We start from the raw sequence: 25,860 nt of genomic DNA on the forward strand, positions 1-25,860 counted from the left end.
TTTCTCGATGTGTCGAAGAAAAAAATTAAAGTCCCCGACTTTTCCCCCCTATATATTCCTTATAAAAACCTATTTATGAGTCGAGATTTTATGTGTCGAATTTTCGATGTGTCGAAGTTTTTTCGTGGTCCGTGTTAAGTAAATCTAGTGCAATTTACCCACAAATAAGTCGAAGTTGTTTCGATTTTTTTGAACACCGTCGATCTCGAGACATTTTTCACACCTTATCTGGCTGCGAAGACGATTTCCAATCAACTTGTGTTCGGGTGTTAATTACCCAGCCGTGTGTTCAAACAGCCTTTGTTTGCGATAAAATGTGTGATAAAATGCTTTAATCGTTACTATTTTAATTGCCGTAGTGGTTTTTGAAAGTAAACAGTCAGAACTACTTTCATCCTTGACCCGGTGTCGCGTGAGAATAACACGCGAAATATATACTATAAGTTGGTTAAGTTATCGTCCTTTCGTATTGTTACGCCTTTTGTAACTCTTTTGTATACGTCAACGGGTAGTCCTAATAATTAGCCGTGAAAAACGTTATTTAACATGCTATATTTATCATTGTAAAATGTGAATATCAGATCAATGATGGAAAAAACATGAAATAGGTTTCGTTATAGACTAGTCACGGGTCGAAATTTTGTCATGGAATTGAATGCGATTCATGAGTCGAAGTCCCGATGTGTCGAAGTTTTTACGCAAGTCCCTTCAACTTCGACTTACCGAAGTTCTACTGTATTTGCTTTAAACTTCAGAACGATGTAATCCAAACTCCTTAAAACATGCTGGTGCAAAATATGAAAACGAAACGCAAGTAGACTTTTCAACAAAAATTCAAAGTGGAACATATATTTTTGTTTTTTGTCAACGTGGTTTTGCGTTTTACGATGACAACGGTCAAGCTATAGAAACTATGCAAAAAAGGCACTGTATGAAGGGAACGATTGTAGATGCGCCAAAATGCCAAGAAGGTGTAGACACTTTTTGTTTGTTATATAGATTTATACCCATTGTTTATTCTTCAATGACCTTTGTCTCAATAGTTGTACCTTTTATGTAAATACTGTCGTCACTATATCATATATATAAATTAGGGTTTATATTCTCCCTGCAATTTGCAATATTTAAGGTATGTATGTGCTCTGTCTAAATTTCTTATTTCAGCTAAATGCTCGCTTGTTGAATATCCGAGCAACCAGTACACTAGCTACTACAATCTCAATCTGAAGGCTATAATTGAACCTAAAGCCGATTATATCAAATCATCACATAAAGTAAGTTTTTAAACATCTTTTTATTTACTACGCTATCAATTTAACCTTAAAATTAAACCAAAACGCTGTCCAGTTATTGTGGTTGCTGTTGTTTTTCTTTTGCACAAAAATCAAAATATAATTATTCGAAAGTTCAAAACGTGTCACAAAATGTGTATCATAAAAAAACGAAATCAGTCTTAGTATAATAGTCCCAAACAAACATAGATAGGTATTTTAGTGTTTCATATTTAACTAAAATTTAATTAATAAGGCTAATAATATTAATATATATTTTGTTTGTCTTTCGTACCGTCGCAAAACTTATCTCCAAGGTTTTACTAAATGTGGACTACATGTATATTCTGCTTTGAAAGTTTCATTATAACGCCTAATAAACATGTGCTGATTTTTGTTTTCAAATTTTCCCCATTATCATAAGTTTTTGAATTCTGCTTAAGCCGTTGCAAGGGTATTTTGCATTTTCAAGTATCTTTAATAAAAAGGCTCAATCACACCGAGCCTGAAACACTTTCAAATTTGTCGTTTTGTGCGCACTTTAAGGCATCTGTTTATTTCTATTTGTTGTACGGACGGGTTGAGCATTTCTTGCGTGATGGTTAAAATTTATGATTTTTAATTGGAAATGTATGTAAAGGATTAAAATTTCATTTTTATACTTATTATTGTATTTTATTTTGCCAGATTGAGGTGAATTGTACAAATGATAAAGAATACGAACTGTATGTTAATGCTTCAAACAAATATGTTGACACATTCAAGACCAAATGTGACCATGGCACATTTAACAGGAGAAAAAAAAAGTTCCCTGTTTGTGTTGAAAGTAAGTCACTCAACCATTTATTCACAAATTTAAAGATTCATAAGGAATTTCTCTTCTTTTAAACCATGAAAGCTGAAATGTTGATATTTGGCTCAAAATATTGTATAGTAAATAATCTCTACTATGTTTTTTAAAGTGCAGCCATTTGGTTTTAATAGAGAATATATGGTTGATGATGGAATAGAGAAGGTTTATCCGGTGAGTGTGAAAGTATATCTTGGCGGGTTTCACCTTCCCAGCCAGCAAGATAAACTCCCATCCTCGGCAACGACCATATTTAAGATTTGTCCTCTGTTTGTGCAGTTTAATTATGTTTAAATGGTTTAATTATTACTTTTTCCCCGATAAAACATCGTCTATATGAGCTTCGTATGCAGTTTTGTTTTGCTACTACCCATGTGCCGTCATCAGAGGCTTACTATGAGACGTAAAGACTGAAGATAGATAGGTTTATCTGGCCGACAATATAGACAGTAACAGCACAATTTGCAATATCCCCGTAATCTAAAAGTACATTTTTATAAGACATGTAATCAGGTTGTAACGTATAACATAGATAACATTTTGCAGAAAGATGTTCCTTCGAGCCATCAAATGCACAAGGAGCATGCTTTCTAACAGATGATGGAGGCAATTGTAAACGTGAACAATTTAATATACAGAGTGGGTCTTCCATTCATATAAAATGTAAACAGGGATATACATTGTTTGTGTCAAAGAAAGAAGTTAAAGGTCAAAAAATAATAACTTGCAATAAAGGAAGCCATCCTGATTTCAGTTGTACTGCAAGTAAGCACAAATATTTTTTTAATATATATGAATAAGAGAACTAACATTTTGATGAAATTGAATTATGAATAGAAAAATAAAACATATTTCTGTATTCTCAATTTATATTTTCACTGATCTAGAAGATCCCTTTTAACAGCATTTGCAATTCATGTCACGGTGTTAGGCTCATGTAAAATACATGTATTATAATAAAAAGAAAGCTGTATGGTTGTTAAAAACATAAGCCTACCTTTTCTAATATTTCAGACGACTGTTCAGCTCCAGGAGTTAATAACACAGAGCCACTGTCAACATCTGTTTACAATCATAATGAAGAGGTAGTGGTTATTGCTTGTTTAAAAAAGGGGGAAAGGGGTCAGAGTTACTTGATTATTTTAACATGCTTTAATTAATTAGTATTGTAGTTTGTTACCTCAATTTAAGAGTCATTAGTCAACAGCGCCGACGCTTTTAAAATCCTATATTTGATGACACCGTAGAGAACACAGTTGTGTCATATGAAAATAAGCCCTTAACAGTTGATGCTCTGATTTTACAGGTAACATACAAATGCAACAAAGGATATTGGTTCAGCAAGAGTAAATTTGGGGAAAAAAAGATAATTTTCTTTAAGAGTACATGCAGTCTTGGTAATTGGACAAATCATATTCCAAGAACATGTGAACCAGGTAATTTCAGAAAATAGATAACAGAATATAACAACAAAAATAAGTAAAAAAAAAATGATATAATATCCGTCGAAGAAAAACAGCTCATAGATATAACTCAAACTAATAGTGGGAATCAAAAGCCTTTATGTACCAGAAATAATCCAACCTTGGGTTTATTTTTTAATACACGGCCGTCGCGAGTTTACATAACGAGTCCCTGAACCACTAGAGTTTACAATACGATTCGAATTCCTTGACACATTTTATAGATTTTGAGCACACAAGAAATTTTTCCGTAGACAACATTCGGTTTTAAAACGAAATCCAGGTATCAATCGAATATTAAAATTAACAGAAATATTATAGGAACTATTCAAATGCATCTAAAAAATATATATGAACTACCTTTGCTGGGAAACATACTTGCGACCACTTGTTTACAATGTCACAACAGTGCAGACTACTGACTGAACAAAATTCGTTTCAGAGGCGTTTAAAGTATGAATATAGGTATGCATTCACCCGAGTCAATTTTTGAATATTTGCTTGTGATTCACAGTGACAGGCCTTGTCAAAGTCACACTTAATAGAAACAAACAAAATCAGACCAACAAATTCTAGCCTGCATTTAACGCTATTTACAATCTTTAATCAGGTTTTATGTATTTCAGTTGCTTGCTTTCTAAACGTACAAGCCGGCACTGAGTACAGCATTTATGGCACCGGGAAAGATATCCTGAACTCTTCTTTCGTAGAAAATGGAACAAGTATTGGTGTAAGATGCAAGGACGGATTTGACCTATATGATGATGCAGATACATTGATAAACGATACAAACGTTGTACCTGAAGTGACATGCCACGTTGGAGAATGGTCTAATAAACACTGGTGCAAAGAAAGTAAGCTTTAACATACAATTCTCTTCAATTCATACACAATCGCGAATCTGGCAATATCGTTTTGCAGGTAATTATCACAGAAATATCTACGATTTACACTCTTTAATAATATCTGTACACAGTGTAAATGATTTTTTTCAGGCAATATTTTCTGGTGTTAAACCTTATTTAAACTTGTAAAAAATCAATATTGTAATGTTATTTCTCTGAATTCAGGATGTTACATACCGAACAGAGCGAATATCCAGTTCAGCAAAGATGGAGAAAACCTTACTATAAATGACACCATTAAACATATGGAAAGTGTAAGAAAAAAACATGTGTCTTACTACTACTTATCAATTCTTAATGTTCTCTTTCATTTTCATTGCCTTTTAAAGCTATTGTCGTCTCCTAGAGATTGCAAGTAGCAGCCAAATACTTTTTTTTATTAATTTTATGATAATTAAAATTGAGTTCGCTTTTGTTGATTTAGCTGATTGTTTTATATTCATTGTCTAGCATAATTGAAAACATAATAAATGAGATTAAGAGCGGTTGTTGTTTCATGATGAATTTATTTTACGTACATGACTGTTTACTCATTATTTGAAATGTTCTTACTGTAGGGGGTTTGAACAAACGGGATATATGTATAGATATATGTCTGTGTTTCTTCTTGTACAATTAACAAATTTGAAAATTTGACATAAATCAAAATGTATTTAACCTTGAATAGTATTTGAAGTCGCTGTCTGTAAATGATATATCAAATATCATGATCATTTTGAGCCTCTTCTTATCATTTATCAAATAAAGCATTTGTTTTATAAGTACATAGAAGATATTGAATGAGTGTAGGTTTAATACTAAATTTATTGAACGAGTTGAATAAAATCATATTATGCGAGCCTCTGGCGAGCATAATATTGTTTTATTCAACGAGTTCAATAAATTTAGTATTGAATCTACACGAATATAATATTCTATTTATCACATATATAAAATAAGAACGGTAAACTTTTAACAAAAGTCATTTTTCTTTGACGAGCCTATAGCGTAACGCTAATATTAGCGCGCTTTAACGCTATGTTTATAGTGCAAATGACGTGACGTCAAAGTGTTATTACACTAGTGTAATACTGTCTAGTGTAATATCGTTTTTATTAAATGGCTTTTTTACACTCCTGCGCCGCGGTTTATTTGATAAATATAATAATAACTGTTGAGTCCATATTTTATTTGTAAAATGTATCACAAAAGCATTCATTATGAGATTGAAGTTTGTGGAGATTGTTCCTAAAATAACTATGTCAAATTACGCAGCAATCGCTTTCTATAAAAAAATCTAAATATTTCTGCAGGTAAATATCACTTGTACAGGCGAACAAGGAACATTCAGTTCATTCATTAACTGTGAAAATGGTAAATTTGATCAACATGACAAGTGCACCTCTGGAAATGATTTAAAATCAAGCATATCCACTTCAACTATATCAACAGGTTATAAACTATTACCTTTCTTACAATTGTCAGTTATATATGCAAATACTTGTTCATGTTTTATGCTAAGTACTAATTTAAATTACCTTTAAGCTTTATCGTTTTCTGTGATTTGGTCACAGTGCCCACGAGTAACAGAAACCAGACACGAGATTGGCGATTTGGCTCTGAAATCAGTAACAAAATTGTTTTAACCAAATCTATTTAAAATGATTTACTCCATGTTTGTTCTAGTATGAATGTAAAAGTTTAGTTTTATCTAGATACATTGTATTTGCTCATTTTCGGTTGTGTGTATAAAACATGTTCATTTATAAACTCAAATAATATACCTCCATTTACTTTATGTATTTCAATTTCAACATCAAAAGCTTCCGCTGAGAATGTAAACAATCAACAACAAAATGTAAATGAGGCTCCCGATGACAGCTTAGCTGAAATGGAAGATTATTACGATCAAATTGAAGAACAAAGAAACAAATCAAAAGGTAAACATTTTTTCTTAACATAAAGGGAGCAATCTAAATTACATTGTACATGGATTTACAGTATTCAGAGCTTTTGTAGTGCCAAGTTTTAGTCGTCCGTTGTTGTCAACAATTTTTCTTACTTCAATTTCCTCCCAAATCATTTGACGGACATTGATCAAAGCTTGACAGGAATGATCTTTGAATATTATTTTGTCAAAAAGTATAGAAATGGTTCTTGTCTTTTGCAAAAGTAGGTATCAGACGCTTGAAATGGACTTTAAAAACAATATCTAAGAATCCTCTTTTCCCAAACTACAACGACCAGAGTTATGTTTGGCATTACGTATCAGCATTGTTGTCCTTTACAAAATTAAATAGATCTGGTCTCAGGGTATAATATGATCTGCCCAAGATGTAACTTAAGCTATATAGACGTGTATGGTAAAATATCTTAAATTCCTGCTGCACCTATTGGTCTTCCAGTTAAGTGATTAAAATTATGTCCAATTTCAAAATTGGGCCAACCCCGGAGACACTTATTTTATACCTTAAAACATTTTTTTCAGATATATAAGTTTGTGAGTTAATTAGATTCGCTAGTGTTTGTAGCCACAAACATTAACAAACGGAATTTGTCATTACAAGCAGACATTTCCAAAAGGGCCACCGCTGTTATGAATTACAGAAATATTTTTCTAATTTAATAATTGCAATTCTACAACTTGAGATTAACAAGCCTGATTTGTTGAGGATATGATTTTAAAACTTCATAAGATCTTGGGTCATAGTATGTTTTCTGATGTCTTTACTAAATGAATTATGATTTAATTAAATTCAAAGTGGTAATGACCCATATATTGTAAGACATACCACATGCTTAGCGTTGAACGCTTCTACAGTTGGAAATTAATCAATTTGTTAAACTGTCAATATTTGGTAATTAATCAATGATTGATTCTGTAAATATCAATGTAGTTATTTGAGGTTATAACGGCTAGATTGATATGATCATTATCGCTTAGTCCCCTTGACTGATATTCTTATATTATTGAATGATTGTTATAAGTTAGGGAAAAGGTCCTTATTACTGATAAGTGTGATACCTTTAATTCACATTTAAGAATATGAATGAATAGAAAACAATATATTCAGAAGTATTGTGTTTATTATATGCTGGGTTGTGTTTTTCTCAGTTTCAGTTATTAACAGTTTAATAGGTTCCTGTAGACTTCCTGAAATGGAAAATATGGCAAAGTTAAACACTCGAAGAACCCATTATGCTATTGGAGAAACAGTCCGCGATTTCACGTGTAGTCGTGGATATTTTTTATCATCCGATAAGGGAATGACATGCCAGAATAATGGAACATGGTCCGATGTAATCACGTGTGTAAAAGGTATTTGTGAAAATATGAATATGTGTCTTTTGAATTACAGGTATTGTAAAAAAAAAAGAACTAAAAAGAAAACCTTTAAAATATAGCATTTAAAATTGTATGATTTTTGTGACTACAAAGGCAATTATTATTGTGACAGTCTTATTGTTAATTAAAATATGTGTTACATAAGCTATCAAAATATGTTCTGACTATATTCATATACAAATATTGATCAATAGCATTGATGCAAAATATCAAAGGCGACGTCAAAACATATTTCTAGATAAAACGTATAAACAATTAGCAGCAATAAGTTTCAGTGTTCACTTCACTTTAATTCAATAAATAACAAAATTATAACCTGAAACTTTTGGCTGTAACTGACTTGGGATTTATACTTCAATTATTAATAGTACTGTAACAATTGGTCATCAATAAAAAGATAGACAAAATAATAGTGCTTATTAATAAATAGTGGGGTAAGATAAGGGTAAGATAAGACTAAATGCATATGTAGGCTGACCTTGATTTGTATTGATCAACTTTACACAACATGTTTAGCAGTTTAAAGATAATAATATCATTATGAGGAATAAAAACTAAGCCAATTTGTTATGTTAGTAATGGTTAATCAGTTTGTTTAGAAACCCTTGCACCTTAATCCTTAAATCTTGGTCAGAAAAAGTCTAGCTTTTAGTATAACCAATTAATCGAAAAAGGGATACACTGTTAAACTCAGCCAGCCATTTCATAAATATTTATATAAATATGACATGCTTTTCAAATTAATTAAAAAATAGAAATATAGTAACTTATTTCTTACTTGAATTTTAGGAACCAAAATAAATTCATTCACAGAAGGCGCGCAAACAATACATAAACTTTGAAAAGACTATTTCAAAAGGACATAGCAAATTAATGCATAGATTTTGACAAGGTTTTTATTATTACGTTATTCTTGTTGGACAGTGTAGTCAAGAGAGATTTAACTTTTTTTTTCATAATGTCTGTAGCGTTTAATAAGTTTAACTTGTTTTTTTCCCGCGGCGTCCAATTTGAGATACATATTATAGAAACATTGATAATTTTCAAATAAATCATTCAAGTTTTTCAACCTTAAATGGTAAAATATTTATAGAAAAATAGAAATATCACGTAATATTTTTTTGTTCTAATAAGATGTAATTCTTCCCAATTCCCTAGAGGTAAATCCGTCACGTATCGGCAAACCGTATTTAGCCAGGTTTTCGAAAGGGTCAATTTACCAATCATGTAAGGTTTACAGATCACGTGCTCCTCCATGTACCGAAAACAGGTCACGTGCTCCTCCATGCCTCAAAAGTTAGACGCGTACCAATACCCTGCGGTCTCCAGACCGCAGGGAATGAAGTGAAATAAGAATCCCTAAGAAAGCCCAACACGGCAAAATTGAAAATGTTGCAAGCTCGGTTTGATTGAGACTGTTCATAGACGATATTGTAAAGTGCAAACTACCATCCACGCCCTCCTAGCACCGGCTTAAGCAGAATTCAACATTTAACATGAACTGGTAAAATTTAGAATTTTGAAACATCCGCAGATATGTTCATATGTTTTTTATACATCCAGGATGCAATCTTTCTGATGATGAACGATACAAGTATTTGAACATGAACGGAGATGAAATCAAACCTGGAGATAATGTGAGTGCGTTAAATTAACTTAAAGTAATATGTCTCATCAATTCAATAATTAGTTTTAGACCTTTATAATTTTTAATGACATAATCATTAGAAGACTGGAAAAACGTTCGAATGTTAATATTATTTCTATAATAAGATCATTGTAGACATATCATTTTATCTGTTATATTATCTTCTGGTGAAGTTTTCTGGTGATGTTATCAGCACTATACATGTATTACACCAGATATTTTCTTCCATCAGTCTTAACGTTTACAATCTAGAACTCAAAATGAGAATATTGATTTTCAACTTATAAATAATATTTTACACGACATTTTTATTGTGTTTTTTTTCTTTCTTTCTTGTTATTCGCCTTTCACATGGGAAGAACGGGACGTGTTCTCTATGACGCAACCCTGTTGTTATTCAAAATATTCTTGTTATCTTATGGGGAGATTTAGAACCTTAATATAAAGCAATATGGAAATGTCTTAATAAACGTTTTATTTGAGGTCTATGTTGACAATGGTGGGTGTTGATGTTACTTTTAGTTACTAATAGATAGATTTATGAAGCTTAATCAACGACCTAAGTAAATAACAATATTGAGAATATGCATGCCCCTTTAATGAGTGGGTATTTACTTAAAAATGTCGTTAAAGCATATCAAAATATTTGACAATTGCAAAATATGAATTTTATGGATATTTAAAATTAGAAATTTTTTATTAAACTTAGTACTAGTACAAATATCAATATGCACCTTTTTCAAAACAAAGTTTTGATATGTAAACCAAGAGACTATAACTTGGTAATAGAGGTTTTCGCTAGATCAAAATTAGAATATTTTCATGAAACTTATAAGAGATATGAATGGTATATTAAAATTACACTAATTGTTAATTTGTGTGTTGATTTTACATTTCCGTTTATTATATATTTTAAGCGTTCAGTGCATTCGCTTTTTTAATTACTTTGGGAACAATATTTCATGAATTGAAATGACCAGGAAGTGACAAATCAAAAGTTCAATAATTACCGCCTTAGGAATGCATGTTTCTAATGTCTAAAACAAACCAAATGCTTCATAAGCAAATTGTTGTTTTGTATAAAACCGTGCTTTGATTTTGACCAATAGCTGTGGACAGTCGTAAACATGTAGACTCATTTATACTTTATTGTTTTAACTGTTTGAGTACTATTCATACTAGTGGTCAATACACCTATTTTTTAGCTTTAGGTAATATTTTGCGCATTTTATAACATATTAGTGCGACTGCCAAATTGTTTTAATAAATCAAATTATATGAAATATGTAATCGCGTGAATACAGGCGTTTAAATGCAAATAAAAAGGCATTATTACGTGAATGAATGCGTTATATCGCAAAGTGATAGTATGTATAATGCGGATAACAAAATGTTATATCGTGAACAAAATGCATAATTACTCAAAACCAAAACTAAAGGCGTCATAAAAATAAATAAAGGCATTATTCCTCGAAACAAATGCGTATTGAAACAAAAACAATGCGAATTACGCACATTTAAAGAGTTATAACGCAAACATAATAAGAAATAATGTTTATCAAATGACCTGTTAAAGCGAAAAAATAAGGTAATATCGATATTAAATTATTACTTACGATATACGGACGTCATGTTGTCAATTATCTACCGATATGTCCTAATGTTTGGACGTCCCTGATAGAATAGTTTGAGTCATTGACTTACCCCATACCGCTGTGGATTCGAATTTCCGATAGGGACTTGAGATTTGTCATGTTAGGAGGTTATCTTCCATGAATGTTGTTGTTTCTACTCAGTTGCTCGTTCATGTCAAATAACTGCACAGAGGGGTAGCTGAGGTCGTCCTCCACTAGTAAAGCTGGAAAGTTACCAAATGGCCTATATTATGTTGGTATTACGTACTGAGTATAACCCAGTCAAAAACAAAACAAAATCATGCCTCAGTTTTTAACTCTCATTTTGAGGTTCTTACACACAATCAATATGAAGGTCACTATTGCATTTACGTTTAATATACATTTGTAAAATATGAATATTCTATCACTCCATAAGACAAAATGTCTCCTTACCAGGACTATTCGCAATAACAGCATGTCAGTTTTGTACAACAGAATCCATTAAATGCTGCTTGAATTCTAATAAAAACAAATCACTACATAAAACCCATGATTCTGCCATACGTTCACAAACCCATACGACGACAAAAAATCTTTAACACTTGAAAGCCAATTTTGTCTCACCATTTATACAGTCATCATTAGATATATTATAAATTTCTTAAAGAGTGATATTGTCTGTTTGCGATAAAATAAGCCAAAACTTTATTTTCCGTAAAAATCTTGTAATGTATAAAGGATAACGAGCCAAATAACCATAGTCTGCTGCATTATATGTTTTCATTTAACATTTAGTATTCTTTTACCAAACTTAAGATGGAATCTTTCAATTTCTTTTGATTTACCATTCCCCCAAATTTCCGATGCATAGCAAAGAATTGATCCGATATACGTATCAAACAGCTGGCATAATATTTTGGTATTGAGTATATGCTTTTTACAATTGATAAGTAGAATATTTAATGTCTTTAAAGAGTTTGCTATTTTCTGTTCCTGATTTTAAGGAACCGTACCCGTGATAAGATTAAAAACAACTCCAAGGTAATTAAAGTTACAACCATTTCGAGTGTTTTTACCATTATACAAAAAGTCTTCATTAGATAACAACCCACCACGTTCTCTAAAACCCATTGCTGTAGTTTCATCATTATTACCATTAAATCTCCATTTTCACACAATATGAATAAAAGAAGATTTAAACTTTTTTAATCTGTTCCGGTGAATCACCCAAGATAATCATTTAAATTTATTTAAAGCAATATGACATCGCCGCATTAATCTAAATATATGTTTATAATATTTTTTAGAAGACAAAGTTCATCCCTATTTTCATGACGTTCCACTCTATAAAAGTTGTGTAAAGCATTTAAATATGTATATTTTGCATGCGCACATTCTTGGTCAAACCAAACCTTATTTTTATCATTAAATGTATTACCAATATTTTGTATTTATTTCAATAGCTTGTTGTTGGGGATACATTGACTCTGCAATGTAGATTCATTGACATGTATTCATACTTAACGTATGACTACGATTACATAGATGCTGATACCCCTGCTGATGATATAACAATTTCTTGCAAGGATGATCATACAATGACAAATATAGAAAAGGAATGTCCTGAAGGTTTGTCCTAAAGTTAAAATGTTTTTGTTAGATAGGTTAGGGAGTAGGGTAAGAAAGTTTTAAGGTATTCAATTTTAATGTTCTTTCATTACATGATGCTGCATAAATTGCAACAACACTAATAAAGAAAATGTGCATGATTTTAGGTAATCTGAACATGGAAGACTTACAGAGCAAATCCTTTCATAAAGTTATGCACTAGCGGGTCTTTAAGTAAATCCTTCAACATTAATGACCTAGTATGATAGCTTTCTAATCTAAATAAATGAATTTTATTGTTAAAAGTGAACACGAAGATTTTTAATAATATTTAAATAAAATGAACTTGATTTAGCCATACTATGAGTTGATTCAACCATAGACACTTATGTAGATTGTGTGTGTGTTTTTGTTTTTTGTTGGTTTTTTTTTAATTAATATTTCCATATATTACTTTAAAAAAAAGGCATTATTCTTGTGATTTATCTTTTGTAATTTAGAGCCAAAACATGACAAATGTTTAAAGGTTGTTAACGGAAATGTAAAAATATCAAACAGCTACTACGTTGTGTCCTGTGATAAGGGATTCTCATTAGATATTTTTGAGCCAGAGGAAAAAAGGAGCAATTGTATTGACGGGAAATTAAAAAGTGTAATCGGAGGTCAGGAACCAAAATGTATACCAGGTACATTTTATGTGTATTGTTGCACGAGGTCACCTTATCATTTTTTTTTCCTTTTAAGATTTTGACTATATTTAAAGAACCATAGAAGGGAGATTTTAAATGTGTTTACAGTTTTAGTACTGTGGCTTTTATAGCAAGAGTTCAAATTTAGGTTTAACATACTTTAAGTTTTGTTAATATTCAAAGTAATGAGTTTGATATACATAATCATTTTCAGCTCGATTATGTTGATATGTTTTGGTATTTGTTGTTTATTGCAAAGCCAAAACATTTCATTTGAAAGGTGATTTTTTGTATTTTAATACAATCATTTCGACGGTTGTAGAACAAAGATAATGAAATAATGTATTTGATATTTTTTTCATTTCATCGTTTTTGCAGATCGTTGTAAAGTACCGTATGAGTATGATACACGTCTGTCAATATATGACAAATTTCGTGTGAGTCTTTCCGGAGGTTCTGTTGTTGAGGTGGGGCACTTTGTTTACTTCAACTGTTCAAAGGCAGGAGATGATATGTACGAACCTGTAAATAGAAGATTCAAGTGTATAAACGGCCAGTGGATTGAGGATGAACGGGATAAATTATGGAAGTTTGGAAATAACGGGACTTTCCCGGAATGTAGAAAAAGTAAACACATTCCTTGATCAAAACAATTATTATTATTATTATTTAGCATATCTCAGGGCAAATTTTTGTATTTAGCAATATTGTGTATTGTTTTTTGGCAATCATTTATTTATCTTGAGGTAGTTATTGTGGAATATTGCATAGTTTGAGTGCGCAAGATATTTTGCTATCGTTGTCCATCCTAACATGCTTGTAGAAAAAATGTTTAACTACCTTCCTTAGTCTTCATTACGTCATTTTGTTTAATGACGTTACATGTTATATAATATTACTGGTAAGCATAATGCATATATCGTGTAATTGCAAAATCGACCGTCCTGTCCATTTATCAATGGGGTGTACTGTGAAGAGTGTTAAAATTAATTATACAGCACGTGAATAAATATTTCATCCATTTCTAGCTTAAGTAGTAATAAACTTCACACAACTGTCAATAATTATATTTGTATTTTATAAAGACTATTTGTAGATAACTTGATAAGCAGATCACCATTTCTAAATAGAAGTACTTATGCAAGGGTTTATCCTTCGGGGTTTGTTGTTGTTGTTGTTTGTGGATGTTGTTATTTTTGGTTTTCAATGAAGAAATATCCTTGTTTCCTTTTAACACAATCAGCTATATTTTTAAGCAGAAATTATGCATATAGTATAGCTTGTTAACCATATATCAGCTTAAGTTTCGCTTAAAACCACATTGGCGATTGGGGAAGGAATGCATTAGTCTAAATTTTTGTATATGTATATATCTTTTCTCAAACAGAAATGTAAGATACTACTTGGTTTCGTTTAAGATTTTCAAACAAGTGCAATTATCATAAAGTTCAAACAATAAAGAAAACAATAATTTAATTTATAAATGATTTCGTCTTTAATTCACGTCTACACGAATAAAACAAATAAAACGCCTATTTGATTTGCATTCGATTTGCATTTTCATTACTTTAAGCAATTATAACGTAGTTATTATATTAAAAGCAATAATTACGCAGTTATTGTGTTAAAATCACTTTTTGGTTTCATTGTATCTGTTTATGGGAGAAAGTGAAACAGAAGATATTTTTCACTTATATCGTAACAATGATTTTCTTTTATAGTACGTTTAGACATCTCACTTTTAATGCTTAAAGTATCACAATCGTTTGGAGCATTATGAAACTTCCATAGTTTAAAAATAGCCGAGTAAAAACTTGCAAAGATTTTCTAATCGATAACTTTACATCACTTGCAAGGCTGATTAAGAGCTATAAATGACCCTATAATTTTAAGGTTCAGTACGTCAAAAATCTAGGGCAGTCAACAACGCTTCTTTATTTGGTCAAGAGATATGAATTATTCATCAAAATAAGAGGACACACACATATATCTAACAAATAATCATTTCTATTTATGAAGAAAACTGTTTTTTTTTATCTCATTACATATATTATAAAAACGTAATTTGATGTTATTTAGCAATATGTGAACCGGAGTGTGAAATTGGAGGTGTTTGTTTGAGGGATGATGAATGTAAATGCAAGCATTTTACATCAGGGAAACATTGTGAAGACGGTAAATATAAGAATATCTTTTTTAAAAACAATTATATAAATCTTGACGAACATTCTACCCGGTAAAGCTCCTTTGTGTATGATATCCTTGTAGATTATGATATTATATTGATACTAAAACCTTTAAATATTGTTTTGTACGAATTCTTAATAATGCTAGCATGCAATGTGAACATTTGTGATTTATCGGTCTTTTCGAGGTATGGAATGTGTTCTTTTCGTTTCGAAATCGTAATATCTCAACACAATCAACCAAGTCGACATTTTGATTGATTTATAGCTCATTTGTATAGTGTGTTAACATGTTGTTTATTTCAATTTTTGACGTGTACTTTAAAAATTTAGTTCTATGTGATGATAAATGCAAAACTAATAATGGTGAATGCGTTGGTCCTGGCAAATGTAGATGCCCGCAGGGGAAATTCGGAACTAACTGTGAACTAAGTACGTATATATAGTATCAGCTAAGTTCTCTTATAGAAGCAAGTAAAAAATAAATTATGAAAGTCTAAAAGTATTAAATAAAATAATATAAAATACTTGAAAAGAGTAATTAAGCGAATCAAAAGGTATACAACGCGAAACGAATGGCGAAATAAGGCGAAAAAAGGATGATATCGAGAAACAAGATTGGTAATAACGCGAAACAAAATGCATTATTATAACGCGTGTAATGATCAAAAATCTCAGTAAACCCGAAACAAAAGTCGCGATAAAGCTAATTCGATACTATATCAATGCTAATCAAATGGCTTTGTAACGAAAGAAAAGATAACAATAAGATCTTAATTAATTGCTCAAGATATATGTGCTTCACATTTTCAATTATCTACGGATACGCCAAATTGTCTGAATTTATATCTCTTATCAGAAAATACTTACCCACTTAGAAGTTAACTGTCATCTATTTATAAGATAGTTTAATCTTACTTGAATAGTCGTTTAATAGTAACGTTAAAACATTAATGTTATTACTTAATTGCATTTACTGTGCAATTATTAGGGAAATAACACACATACACTCTGAGCTTAACTATGACCTTTTGAGTAAAATCAAGTTAATAAATAATTACTTGATATTATTACCTTATAACCTGATAAAATCTAATTAGTAATAACGTGATTTTGTCTCCTACTTAGGCTACAGGTACGTCATATCAGGGTGAACGTTTAACTTAATTATGTGAAAGTTACGCCTAAAATTGTTAGAGAGTTTAAGTAAAGCCATAATAAGGATACATAACTTCTGTGTCTGTTAGGTTGGTGATAGTATCTCTTTATAAAAGACAAAACAAAAACACACAGACCGTAACAGCAGATAACTTAATATAATTATGGTGCTAATCTATATCTTGAACAATTAATTCAGATCAGTATTGTTCTTTCTTTCTCATGTAACTAGGCCATTTGATAAACATTTATACGGTTTTGAATTTGCAAAATTATATATATATTATATATATATATATCTGTTATATGTTGCGGTTCGGATCGGATTATCCGTCCGGAGGGAACCAGCAAATTTGACCGTAACGAGAGACTTTTTTATCATTTCAATTCGAACCGATAAAATATGTGACATATTTATTCTTGCATATTCTACAATATTCCATTATATTTTGGTTCACGTTATAACGTTTTTTTGCGTGTTTATGCCTCTTCGTTCGCTTTGTAACATCGTTATTTGCGCTGTAAATAATTTTGTGTAGCGTAATAATGTAATTCGCTTCATGTAATTACGCCAGTTACACAATTTGCTTCCCTTTTTATAAACGTTATCACGCGCCTTATTTCCTTCACACGCCTGTTGTTTCGCGTTATTATCCCTTTTGATTTGTGTTATTACGCCTGTCGCAAGTGTTATCTTTCATAATAAATCAATGATTGAATATGTAAGTATTGAAGGTTTTAACGGCTAGGCTGATATGAGCAATGCGATGTTAATCTCTTACTCCGCTTGTCTGATATTATTTTATAATTGTATGATTTTAATGAGTTAAGAAAAATGTCCTGATTACTGAAAAGTGTGATATTTAAGAATATGAATACATAGAAAACAAACTATTCAGAAGTATTGTGTTTATAAAATGCTGTTGTCTTTTCACTACTTGGACGGAAATCAATCTCTGAAATGTTTATATATCACTTTTTAATAGTTTCCTGTAGACCTCCTGAAATTGAAAATATGGCGAAGTTAAACCCTTCAAGGACCCATTATGCTATTGGCGAAACAATTCGCGATTTGACATGCAATCATGGACATTTTTTATCATCCGATAAGGGAATGACATGCCAGAATAATGGAACATGGTCCGATGTTATAACGTGTGTAAAAGGTATTTGTGAAAATAAGCATATGTGTCTTTTCAATTACAGATATTGTAAAAAAAACAGAAAACGGTAAAAAGTAATACACATTGATAACAATTAAAATTGTATTATTTTTGAGAATACAAAGGCAATTATTATCCTGACAATCTTATTGTTAATAAGAATATGTTTTAGATTAGCTCTGAAAATATATTTTGACTATATCCATATACAAATGTTTATCATATCAATGTGAAGTTGTAGAAGTTCTTTTAATTAAATCTCAACATCAAGTTCAATTTTCATAAATCAACAACACAAAAAAATGTAAAATATGGAATGGCAACCACAACAGTCGTTTACATTCAAGTCAGTGCAGTATATTTATTGTGCGATTGTCAACTTATTTTCTCAATGACGCCTTCAACGCTCTAATGATAGTTCTAATGTTCTATCGTTAACATTTCGTTGAAAAGGGCATACTCATAAAACTAACCATATGCATTAATTATGTGGGACGCTACATTGTCCAAATTGCATATCAGTGATGTATTGTAAAAGCAGCGAATGGATAATAATAACTGATAAAGAACATCAGTGTTATTGGCGTAGACGTAAGCTTGCATTTGCAGTTGCGGCCTATGGACAGACTCAGCTAAATCTAGTCTAAGCCGAGTGGTTTACGTGTCGGACTAATAATCTAATGATGGCATAGGTAATAGCTGCATGGGTTTAAACCATGTCAGAGGCAGGTCGTTGCTTCCTTGAGCAAGAAACTTTACACTCATTAGTCAGTACTAGGTAGGTTTCAGGAACGGATTCGAAAGTTTGTCTATTAGCTTATAGCTTCCTTCACAACCGAACTAAAATTAATGATTCAAAATTAAACCTACTCTGTAACAATTTCAAGTTTTTGGGGTTCTTTAAGGATACTCGGTTTTATTGTTGTGTTGTTGTATTCTTTCACACCTCATACTGACAACTGTTCTTAGCAGGTCCAGAATGTCTAACTGTTGTCGTCGGCCGAGTTTACTCTTAACAGTTAAACCCGAGAGCTAGATATTTTCGTCGTTAACGACAACTAGTGCTTCATTCTTTTTTCTCGCATATTACATATACACATCTAAAAAAAGCATTGATGCAAATTATCTAAGGTGACGCCAAAACATATGTCTAGATGTAAAGTATTTAGTATTAGCAACAATAAGAGCCACTGTTCACTTCATCTTAGACTCAATAAACAAGAAAATAAAATTTACCCTTTAACTGTTTGTTGTTACTTATTTGGGCTTTGCACTTCTATTTTGAGTAGTACGGTAACCATTGATCACCAATAAGTAGATAGACTAAACTATTATTGCAGATTAAGATAAGACCTAATGCATATAAAGGCTGACCTTAATCTGTATTGATCAAGTGTACCCAACACGTTAAGCTGTGTAAGGATAATAGTTTAATTATGAGGAATATAAACTGAACTAATTTGTTATGTTAGTAATGGTTAAACAGTGTGTTAGGGTTTGATCTTTAATTCTTTTGCGGGTCAAAAACGAGGAAAATTGGGTATTGTATTAAAAAAAAATGAAAATGAGGAAATGCTTTTTAAATTTGAGCAAGAAATTTCATTAAAAAATATACATATACATTTTTTTAAAAAAAGTTAATAAATAAAATATAAACATATTTTCGTTTTTTTAAGATTCAAAAAAAATTTTTTTAACAAAACATAAATTTAAAAATGTAAAAAGGTAGCTCTATATGGCCAAAAAACCCACCCCAAAAGAACGACGCGTTCAAGGATTTGCAAAAAAAATTTGTAAAAAAAATTAGGGAAAACTGCAGTTTTATTTAAATAGTATTGGGTCAAAGATTTTTAAAGAAGCTATAAATTACGTTATCCATATCGGCGAAATGAAGTCATTTTTATGGCGCAATTCATTCAAAGAAAACACACAAAGAATTTTTAATCTAAAGTACACGACTCGTCTTTTATTGGCGAGGGCGGATCAAATAATATATGTTATATTTGATTGTTTAAAAATTTTCTATGGGGAATAAATTTGTTTTCTATCCGTACAGTTGCTCTAATAAATGAGTTGATTAGAGGTGTAACTGGTTAAATAAATCAATGTCATTGACATTCATGTATTCATAAGATTAAACTGAAAAAATAGTTTTCGGACATTCTGTCATAATAAGACGTTCATTATTGTTTTTATTTTACTATGTTTGAATAACATTTATTCACCATATTGTGACAACATTTAAAACGTATAATGACGCTATAGAATTTAAAGAAAAAAAAAACAAAAACAAAAAACGTGTCGCCTCTTACATGAATGTTATATTTCATTTAAAGTTAATAACCAAATTTGTTTGGGTTGAGAAAAATCATATTTCCCTTTTTAAAAAGGGGTATATACTAATCAGAGCGAAAACCCGGAAAACGTACCGGGGGCCCCAAATGCATGTAAATTTATTACTTTGTCCGGGTTGGGGGAAGGTAAAAAAAAAAACTTTGGGGGGATTTGAATTGGCGTGTCGAGAGATAAGAGAAAATTTGCCAAAGACATCGTTGTGGTAAATTAATTTATTTAATAAACATTTTTAAAAGTATTCTATTATAGATAGAACAAAATATTTTTTTTTCCCTAGATGTTGTTGATTCGAATAATGAGTTATACGCAACTAATTGTTAACCCTTGTCTGTCTTTCTGTTAATTCCGTCTGTTCTACCGGTTTGATATTTATGTAACAACTTATTTTGCAGATTTAAAAAAAAACAACAACAAAACTATAAGATGCGTCATCATTTCAATAAGTATACGATGCTTTTTAGCTCACCAGATCCGAAGGCTCAGGGTGAGTTATAAGTATCAAAGGGGGATGCTCCGGCGTCCGTTGTCCGTCGTCATGCGTCAACAATCGTCTTCTTCACTGAAACTACTAGGCAGATTTACTTCAAATTTGGTCCGTAGCATCCTTGTGACGGTCACACTTGAATTTGCTCATGTCATTCCAATTGGCTCCTTTTAGGGGTCAGCAGAGCTAAAAATAGGAAAACCTTTAAACGTATTCTCCTACAGAACTAATTGATGAATGATCACCAAACTTTGTCTGTAGCATTCTCATGAAGTCTTTTATCAAGTTTGCTCATATGAATTTGATAGGTCCCTTTTAGGGGTCTCTAGGGCTAAAAATAGAAAAACCTTTAAACGTCTTCTCCTACAGAACTAATTGATGGATGATCACCAAACATTGTCGGTAGCATTCTCGGGTAGTGTTTTATCAAGTTTGCTCATATGAATTTGATTGACCCCTTTTAAGGGCCGCAAAAGCTCAAAATAGAAATACCTTTAATTGTCTTTTTCTACAGAACTAATAGATGGATGATCACCAAACTTTGTCTGTAGCATTCTTAGGTAGTCTTTTATCAAGGTTGCTCATTTTAATTTGATTGGCCACTTTTAGGGGCCTCCAAAGCTAGAGATAGAAAAATCTTTGAAAATCATTTCCTACTGAAATCACCAAACTTTGTTTGTAGCACTCTTAGGTAGTCTTTTATCAAAGTTGCTCATATTTATTTGATTGGCCCATTTTAGGGGCAGCTTAAGCTAAAAATAGAAATACCTTTACAGAAGTAATGGATGGATGATCACCAAATTTTGTAAGTAGCATTCTTAGGTAGTATTTTATCAAGTTTGCTCATATTAATTTGATTGGCCCCTTAAAGGGGCCGCTAAAGCTAAATATAGAAAACATTTGAACATCATCTCCTACTAAAATATTTGATGGGTGATCACCAAACTTTGTATGTAGCATTCTTATGTAGTCTTTCATATTAATTTGATTGACCTTGTTTAGGCTAAAGCTTAAATGCCCCAGGTCATGGCATTTCTTCACATTATAGTTTAAAGATATTCTATGCTCAAATTTAATATTAGAAAAATATGGATTATAAAATAATCGTGTTTTGACTTAACACAAAGTTAAGTTATTCCCTGCGTGGAGACCGCAGGTTATTGGTACGCGTTTAACTTTTGAGGCATGGAGGAGCACGTGACCTGTTTTCGGTACATGGAGAGGCATGTGATCTGTAAACCGTACATGATTGGTTAATTGACATTTTCGAAAACCTGGCTAAATACCGTTTGCCGGTACGTTACGGATTTACCTCTAGGGAATTAGTCAGAATTACATCTAATTAAGAACAAAAAACTATGACGTGATGTTTCTAATTTTCTATTATCATTTTACCGTTAAATGTGGAAAAACTGGAATGATGTGCTTGCAAAATTATTAATGTTTCTTTAATATGTATCTCAAATTTTACAAACAATAAATTGTTTATACTGAAAATCTACAAAATTAAAATATTCGTAGTGGCATCTTCCATAATAGAGATATTTTCTGCGTAGTCTTGTGTGTTTCCTTTGTTTTTTGCTCGGAATAATTAATAAAATTGTAGGCCTATTTGATCATTTTCTTAAAAAGAAATAATTGTTTTATGTTCGACATTCTCCGGTCATCAACGGTCACCAGTTTCCAAAGACCTTCTTCTATATTGATCGATTATTGTCAACTATATTCCTGATACAAACGTTTATTTATCCCCCTCCAAATAATGTTGAAAATAGTTAAATGAAATATCTGTATATCATTAAAAATGTTCCCCGCAGGAAACCATTTTACTTGTGTAATGTTTGAAACTTTTCACACTATAGGTTGTCACAGTATCAATATAATGATAGTGTCATTAAAACACTTATGTTTTTTTGTTTTGTTTTTTTTATAGAAAAGACCAACTTTACTTGGCCTATAATAGGATATGCAGCTTCCCATACATAGTTTATTCATTCTTTTATCCAAATTAGACATTTTCAGTAAGAATTTAATAAATTTCAATAAATCTCTATGACTCAAAGATAGGTATAGGATATCTTTTCATAATGAAAGGGAAACAACTCATGTTGGAATGTACATATTTTATTCAATGTTTCCAATAGAGGTTCAATGGCTTGGAGAAAGTCTTAATGTCATGATCTGTTTATGATGTGTGAATATCTCACACCTCTAGAATTCGGACATCATATTGTAAGGTCAGTTGTAGGTCATTAACCAGGGGAAAATATAGGCCAAAAGAAACATTGAATTTGTGTCTCCAGTACCTTTTTAATAAAGATGAGTTTGTATGCTCATTTTTTTATTGAATTTTGTTAAAAATTGTATTTTTTTTTTGTTGAATCGGATTTAAGCTTGGAAAAAGCTTTTTTCAATAACCTGATTTTCATGTGCATACTTGAATTTTGGTATCAATGGAACTGTTTTTGATATTTTTGAAACCATTGTTACATACTTTCTTGTTTTTGATGTACAGAGACTTGAAATTTTGAATGATGTATAGAGACTTGATATTTTTGATATAATTTGACCTTCATTCTTGTGTTTTATGACATACAAACAAGAAATTTGGACTAGGGGTGTAATTTCTGATGCTGAATTGAATTTTGGTATCAACTGGCCTACTATTTGTATGTCTTACAATGTCTGACCTATTGTCTTTTTTTGAGGTACAATTATGTTACCATATAGAATGTATAAACATTTTGTTGTCCCAAGCTGTAAACTTTAAACATCTACACCTTACATGTTTAGCATGTGACATTTTGTGTTTTCATTCAAAAAAGTTATAAAAAATTGTCCAGTCAAAATTAATCCTGCTCTAGTGGTCATTTATTCTGCATTTATTCTGCATAGTCTCATAGGAACACACTTGCAACATACATATTTTTAACAAAACCTTTCCAAAATATTAGGGCAGAATATTTCAATTTATATTGTGAATAATGAAATGATGGGTTAAATGAGTGGTTTAGGGCCATCTCAGTGGCCCTATTGTTTATTATGAAGAAAAAAAGCTAAAACAACCAGTGTTGTGAAAGTACATTACTAGAGGGGCAAGTTAAAGTTGAGTTGAACTTGCCGAAAGAGCTGGACTTGCCTTTCAGCAACTTCTGTTGAAAAATAATTTCCAACACTGAAAAGCAGTTGTTTCTGGTGAGCGACTCAGGGCCATCATGGCCCTCTTGTTTAATATTATTTTGTATACAATTGGTTTTGAACATTGTATCTAATGGTCTTTGTTCCCAGTAATCATATTAAATACAGGTTCGGTTACATGCGGAGAAATTGTTATTAGCTGGTAATTTAACAGTAAAACCGATAACGTGGACCGACCACAGAGATATGACCAAACAAATGTTAAAAATCAGAATAAAAACAAACAAATATCCGAAATTGTGTATTTTACTGTTATTAATTACTTATTCAATTATAATTCCATTAAACAATACACGATAGTTAACATGATTGATTTGATTGGTTATAAATTTTAAAGATACAAAGTACATGGAATATCGATAAAAATGGTTTTACCTTAGTGATTTATTTAAGTTCGAAGGGGATATCAATTCGATGGATTCGCATCGTATGCATTCACATTCATTTTGTAATTTCAACCGAACACCTTGTCGATATTGTCAACATCAAGTGGCACATTCATTTTGTAATTTCAACCGAACACCTTGTCGATATTGTCAACATCAAGTGGGTTTTTTATTCTTTATAGATAGACAAGGTACACATTGGACATGATGGTGAATTTATTCTTCCTGCTTGGGACGTAGAATATATATCAATATATGTTGAACATATGGAAGAGTTTTATGTGTTTAGAAATAATCGGCGACAATGGGTGGAGAAAGACAATGATCTGACTTTGCACAGAGAAGGTAAAGGTTATACATTCAACTTGATAATGTTATAACTATTATGACATTCTGTAAGGAAGCCAACTTGTTATCCATTCTCTTTTTTATTGTCTTTAAATGTCTTCCACACATCTGACACCACCAATTATGTTTGTATAAGTTTTAACTTAAACGTAATTGAAACTTAAAGTATAATATATTTTAACGGCAATGAGGAATATCCTGTCTAATTTAGAGACGAAAATGCATTTCATTTCAGGAAATAAAACATGCATCAACTCATTTGATAAAGGACATTTGTGGTCTCTTAAATGGCAAGGTGTTCAGTATATACGAATTGCGGGGAAAATGTCGCTACGAACATGTAAACAGTCATGTGTAAACTGGAAGGACGAATCAACACAAATGCAATGTGTATCAGTGTATTATAATCATTATTATAAGGCATGCTCTGGTTTTACCTTTGACAACCACTTCTATCCTGTAGAACGTAACACATGGAATGGAAGGGTATATTTAAGAACATGTAAACATTATGACTTAGTGAAAAGGAAATTAATAGATCAAGTTTGACCTGAGTGTTCCATAAGAGGATTCTCATATCTTGATTCAATAATTGGTACGTTTTGAATTCGGTTGCAAAAGCTACAATTTTATATTTAAGGAAATTGTGTTTGTTTCTTAAACAATAAATTTTATTGCATTTATTACAATTTTATCTGAACTTGATAACAATAAAAATGAATATATATATATATTGACTTGTATTGTCTAATTTAAGATTAAAACACTACTGAAAAACATTTTATATATTGACGAGATGGAAAAAACTGACGTTGTGAGACTTAAGTAGAGAAGAACCACGAACGTCCGGTAAGCTAACTGGATACCTGATTGGATCACATGGAAATTTGAAAACGCTTGCGCGACGCTTAGAAGTGAACCCCACTCCAAACAATCCGCCATAAAAACAAAATTATAGCACTAATATTATAAATGTTAAAAGTCTTTTTATTGAAATAAAGATATTCACCATACTGTACTATTAAGAATTCTTATTCGTCAATGAAATTCTTGGTTTGAGTCCTGGCAGTGGCGTGGCGTACCGATTTTTCGTGTGATTTTTCTGTGTATAATTTCCAGGACATGACTTTCTTCTATTCAAATGTATAATTGACAGATATAAATGCTTTTCAGACTACATTTTAGATCACTTATTAGTTTCATAATT

At 31.3% G+C, this 25,860-nt stretch overlaps 1 protein-coding gene and 1 long non-coding RNA gene across 2 annotated transcripts; both read left to right on the plus strand.

Annotated features, from left to right (window-relative positions):
- Window positions 1-755: 755 nt before the first annotated feature.
- Window positions 756-17,968, plus strand: LOC132732909 (sushi, von Willebrand factor type A, EGF and pentraxin domain-containing protein 1-like; the record flags this gene model as incomplete). The annotated part of the gene is given in 18 exon segments (XM_060719440.1): window positions 756-971; window positions 1,165-1,274; window positions 1,959-2,097; window positions 2,668-2,886; window positions 3,136-3,206; window positions 3,428-3,557; window positions 4,211-4,438; window positions 4,655-4,743; window positions 5,782-5,920; window positions 6,292-6,408; window positions 7,584-7,787; window positions 9,378-9,451; window positions 12,542-12,707; window positions 13,187-13,372; window positions 13,754-14,002; window positions 15,455-15,550; window positions 15,895-15,993; window positions 17,706-17,968. Coding segments are annotated over 18 exon segments (2,780 nt in total), but the record flags the coding sequence as incomplete, so codon positions are not given.
- A 2,550-nt stretch (window positions 17,969-20,518) lies between these two features.
- On the plus strand, window positions 20,519-25,380 carry LOC132732920 (uncharacterized). The gene is made up of 2 exons (XR_009626111.1): window positions 20,519-24,650; window positions 24,889-25,380. It is a non-coding gene; the product is annotated as an uncharacterized LOC132732920 (long non-coding RNA).
- The last annotated feature ends 480 nt before the right edge of the window (window positions 25,381-25,860 follow it).

This window comes from Ruditapes philippinarum, unplaced genomic scaffold (assembly GCF_026571515.1).
Source record: "Ruditapes philippinarum isolate M1 unplaced genomic scaffold, ASM2657151v2 ctg7879_1_1_1_1, whole genome shotgun sequence".
NCBI lineage: Eukaryota > Metazoa > Mollusca > Bivalvia > Venerida > Veneridae > Ruditapes > Ruditapes philippinarum.